Source organism: Pygocentrus nattereri, chromosome 4, assembly GCF_015220715.1.
Source record: "Pygocentrus nattereri isolate fPygNat1 chromosome 4, fPygNat1.pri, whole genome shotgun sequence".
NCBI lineage: Eukaryota > Metazoa > Chordata > Actinopteri > Characiformes > Serrasalmidae > Pygocentrus > Pygocentrus nattereri.
Window position 1 is genome coordinate 9,933,202 of NC_051214.1, and position 5,062 is coordinate 9,938,263.

At 43.5% G+C, this 5,062-nt stretch overlaps 1 protein-coding gene across 1 annotated transcript; it reads left to right on the forward strand.

The window, feature by feature from the left end:
* Positions 1 to 1,463: 1,463 nt before the first annotated feature.
* ccn2a (cellular communication network factor 2a) lies at positions 1,464 to 4,678 on the forward strand. The gene is made up of 5 exons (XM_017697734.1): positions 1,464 to 1,787; positions 2,026 to 2,242; positions 2,637 to 2,888; positions 3,113 to 3,324; positions 3,719 to 4,678. Exons 1-5 carry the CDS (start codon positions 1,728 to 1,730, stop codon positions 4,013 to 4,015), a joined length of 1,038 nt encoding a protein of 345 aa, XP_017553223.1. The 5' UTR covers positions 1,464 to 1,727; the 3' UTR covers positions 4,016 to 4,678.
* Positions 4,679 to 5,062: the final 384 nt, after the last annotated feature.

Consider the following 5,062-nt stretch of genomic DNA (forward strand, 5'->3'; position numbering starts at 1 on the left):
GAGCTGGGCTGGAATGAGAGGTTGTTGACAGACAGGGTACATTACCATCCCTCGCTTCCAGCAGCAAGGCCATTTCCAGTGGTCAGAGCTGGAGCTCCTACTGTACTCCTGCCCCAGACCGCAGGGAAAAAGCGAGAGAGAACAAGGGAGGAGAAGGAGGAGGGAAAGGAAAAACGAGAAACAGAGAGTGAAGATTCCCTTATAAGGCGAGTCTTCCTCTGAGACAGTGCGCATGTAGTAACAGCATGTCTGCTGGCATGGCCAGCGCATTCCTCCAGCTTTTGCTCGCCCCTTGCTCAGAGCTTTTCATTTCCGATTGGCTGCAGCGCGAGAGCCAGAGCTGCCTTTCCAAAGGAGAAGGGGGCTCGGGGGGCAAGAGGGGTTTTTTTTTTGTTAAATACACAAACGGAGAAGTCTAGCCGCTTTCCTGCATCTCACCGTCTGCTCTCCGTCTAGCGGCTGCTGTAGCAAAACAGGACCCCACCACACACCTGCACTGTGAAGCATAGACTAGACCTTATTAGTAAGGTAAAAACCATGATAACAAAGGGACTGGGTCAAGAAAAAGTGAGACATACTTTCAGCCGTATATATATATATATATATATATATATATATATATATATGTATATATATATATATATATATATATATGCATATATATATATATAGCAAAAATTTCTATAGCAAAGATGAGTTTTTGAAAAGAATAACAGGTGACATAATGGAAACACATTTTTATTTCTCTAATAAAGAAAAATGTGGTTGTTATAAAAGAGCATTGAGCGTTGTATATATATATATATATATATATATATATATATACACATGACTATATGGTAATAATTCTATCAATGTACTTGAAGTCGTGTTCCCTTAAAACTATTAAATCTTATGTGGGGTACAACATATATATAACTACATAACTACATATTAGTCACTTACTAATTACCAAATAATAACTTTAAATTGGATTGGATGAACCCTGTGGTTTCAGCTGTTAAAAAGCCTTTGAAACTCATTTGCCATTCCATTTAAAGCTGAGAAATAAATGTTGTTTTTTCCCCCAAACCAGTTTTACACTAAACCATCAACAATTTTATGCAGTCACTCTGAAAACAAGGCCTGTAAGCTCAGAGCGCAGTTTGAATCTACCAAACCAAACATACAGCTATTCGGCCATTAGATGAACTGCTATTACTGAAAAAAAAGGAAAAAAGTCAGCCAACACACAGAAAGGTGGGATAGTGCCAAGACTGCACTTTTATTTTGATATGTGACAGCCTCTCTCTGCCTTAGACAGTTGGAATGCAGGATGGCAGGGGGTGCGAGTCTAGAGGGTGGGGAGGAGCGGAGGGGGCAGGAAACTAGGAAAGAATGCCAGGAATGTCCATGTTTATCCAGAGCTCCATTCAGCCAGAGGCGGCCCACCAAAGCTCGATGGGTATAAAGGCTGGGCCACTGCTGCCCTACAGCTCAGAACACTCCGACTCCTCCTGAGAGAGAAGCAACAAGGGTTGAGCTTGAAGCAGCCCACAACGACCTCACTGAAGCTACGCTCTAGCTTTCACTCGACGTGACCTGAAAGGAACATCCTGACGCCAACGAGATCAACTTGATCGGACACGACCAAGAAGACTACAGCTCTGCTGAGGAACACTTCGGAAGAGCTCAAGAAAGAGATTTTTTTAAAGCATTTTTTGAACAGAATAATAAAAGACAGCAAGATGTTTTCTGGAATGAGCCTGAGACTAGTTTCTGTGCTCTGCTTCACTTTCTTCAGCTGGGTAAGTTTATTTTGCTTTCCTGTTGCAACAATATGATGATGATGATGATGCTTAGAATTATAGTGTAGAAGTGTAGCAGTAAGTCTTACAAATCAACCAGCTTGTGAAGGTACAGAAGTTACATGGAATGCACCACGTTCTCTAGGCATCTTCTAAATGAATGAATGAAGTAATGAATGGAGTTAAATGTTATAAGTAAATGTATACTTACAAAGGGTTTCCTTTTCTTGACTCTCAGGTGGTAGCTCAGGAGTGCACTGGCCAGTGCCACTGCCCTGATGTGCCCCCACAGTGCCCGCCAGGTGTAAGCCTGGTGCCAGATGCCTGCGGATGCTGCAGAGTGTGTGCCAAGCAGCTGGGAGAACTGTGCACAGAGAGAGACGTATGTGATCCTCACAAAGGCCTTTACTGTGACTATGGCTCGCCAAGCAACCGACGCATCGGAGTCTGCACAGGTAAGTTTGAGGCCTTAGTCACACATACAAAGATCGAAGCAGGCATACAATCCAGACATGAATGCAGTCCAGACTCTTAAGCCTTATTTGAGCTGGTTTAGTTTTACTTGGAGAGGTAATGAAATCAATATCAACCAAAATGACCTTCCTGAGTAAAAGAGGTTCAAATTAACTTCACACTCTTACTACTTACTTCACAATGTACAGTTTGGGGGAATTACATGGACTCCAAACAAATTAGCCAGTTAAATCCCTTAGAAATTACATTACAACATAAAAACTAATCTGGCTCAAATAGCACTTTGCATGCATAGCTCAGGTATTTAGATCCTGAGAACTGTTAGGCTCTGCATAGTACAGTTACTTCATGGAAACATGTCACTCTCATCCACAGCTAGGGATGGTGCCACCTGCGTGTTTGGAGGGATGGTGTACCGCAGTGGCGAGTCCTTCCAAAGCAGCTGCAAGTACCAGTGCACTTGTCTGGATGGAGCAGTTGGCTGCGTGCCCCTTTGTGGGATGGATGTCAGGCTGCCAAGCCCAGACTGCCCCTCACCCCGCAGGGTCAAGGTGCCAGGAAAGTGCTGTGAGGAGTGGGTCTGCGACTCACCACACACCACCATGTTTGTGGGCTCTGCTCTTGCAGGTAAGAAGCAAGAACTGTTCTCAATGACCATACAAACAAACATACATGGGGGAAATATTTGATGCCATAAACAAAGGCTTCACCCCTTAAAATCTAGGCTTATATGTAAGGTTATAGTATACATATGCAGTTTCATCAGTAATGACAATCTGTGTCTCATCCATGACTGAAGCATGTTGATAACATCACTTTAACAGGTCAGTGTTGCTCTGTTTTGTCTGCAGCTTACAGAGAAGAGGAGACTTATGGCCCAGATCTTTCCATGATGCGTGAGAACTGCCTGGTCCAGACCACAGAGTGGAGTGCCTGCTCAAAGACCTGCGGCCTGGGAATCTCCACCCGCGTCACCAACGACAACCGCGAGTGCCGTCTGGAGAAGCAGTCTCGTCTCTGCATGGTGCGCCCATGTGAATCCCACCTGGAGGAGAAAATCAGGGTAAGCATCAACAGCCCATGATCAAGCAATCAAAGTTCACATGAAAATGTATAACATCATCTTATTGTTATAGTGGTAGTAATCTTGCCTGGTCAGGGAAACCTTAGTCTCCAAAGTGCTTTATAGATTTATCCACTGCACCAGCAGTTACTAAACTTCTCCTGGAGACCTACCTTCCTGCAGGATTGGCCTCCTGCCCAAATCTCACACATTTGATCCAGCTAGTCAAGGACTTCTGAAAACAATCATTACCTGGATCATTTGTGGTAGATAAGGGTCGGGAGTAAACACTGCAAAAAGGTAGTTCTACATGAACAGGGTTGATGACCACAGTCCCAACAGCCACATAAAAAGGAACGTATTGTGTAATCCTTGCTCTTGTTGTTTTTTACAGAAAGGAAAGAAGTGCATTCGCACTCCCAGGGTCTCAAAGCCCATGAAGTTCGAGATCTCTGGCTGCACCACCACCAAGGCCTACCGCCCCAAGTTCTGTGGCGTGTGCACAGATGGCCGCTGCTGCACCCCCCACAGGACCGCCACTCTGCCCGTGGAGTTCAAGTGCCCCGATGGCCAGGTCATGAAGAAGCAGATGATGTTCATCAAGACCTGCGCATGCCACTACAACTGCCCCGGGGAGAATGACATCTTTGAGTCTATGTACTACAAAAAGATGCTTGGCGACATGGCATGAGGAAGAAGAGCAGAAAAATAGAAGGAAATCTGTCCAGTGACTGTCCATTTCGAATCAAAACAGCTATCCATCTCATATCTCAGCACAGTACTCTGCCTGTTTTCTTATGGTCTTTTTTTTTTCTATTTACATGTGTGTTGTTCTTGTTTTTGTATGTGTTTGTGTGTATTTGTATCAAGGATAACTGTAATAATGTACCCATGGTGGATGTCAAGGGCATTTTTTGCCCTAAAGTCAGTGGGCGGGGTGGGGGGTTGGGGTTAAATGACAGGGCGTCATTGGGACACCCCTAAAACAGTACTGCACTATAGCCTGACTCTGTGGCGCCCCTTGTCGCTGATTGGCCCCGACGACACTGAGGCCCCTCCCCTGAACTGTGGTGGGCAGATCCAGACTCAGAGAGCAAGAGTGGTGAAAGGTGATGAGGGCGGCGGCTTTTTAACCTCAGGACGGAGGCTGAACCCAACTGAGAGAGAGAGAGACATGAATGTGCTCTTGTATGTAGTTAACAGTGCGTCTCAATGCTGAGCCACAGGCCAAAGCCTAAGCTTGAGATGTAAATGCCAGGAGGGTTCCTGCAGCACTGAGAGTGCCAGACTTTGACTAAATAACTCCTCTGGGGAGAGAGTTGTTTTTTTGGTAAAAAAAAACAAAAAAAAAAAACGACTGGATGATTTGCAGCTTCATTCCTTTTTTAAAGTTTTTTTTTATGCTGTAGATAATGTACATATTTTTGTACAGTTTAAGTTAATTTAAATTGAAAACATTTGTCTTTCTTTGTTTCACTATGTGTAATGATAGCTTGTTTTGCTGACTTGACTGTTATTGTTACAGTTTGTGTACTATTTTATTGAGAAGTGTGACCAAAAAGTTACATGTTTTGAACTTTTGTAGTTTGGAATAAAATATTATATTTTTTATATAAATCTTGTGTAAGTGTTGGATCCTTCAAACTGATATTTGCTCCTTTGTGGCCACAATACTTTATAGATATGGGTTTAACCATGCGTATATATATATATATATATATATATATATATATATATA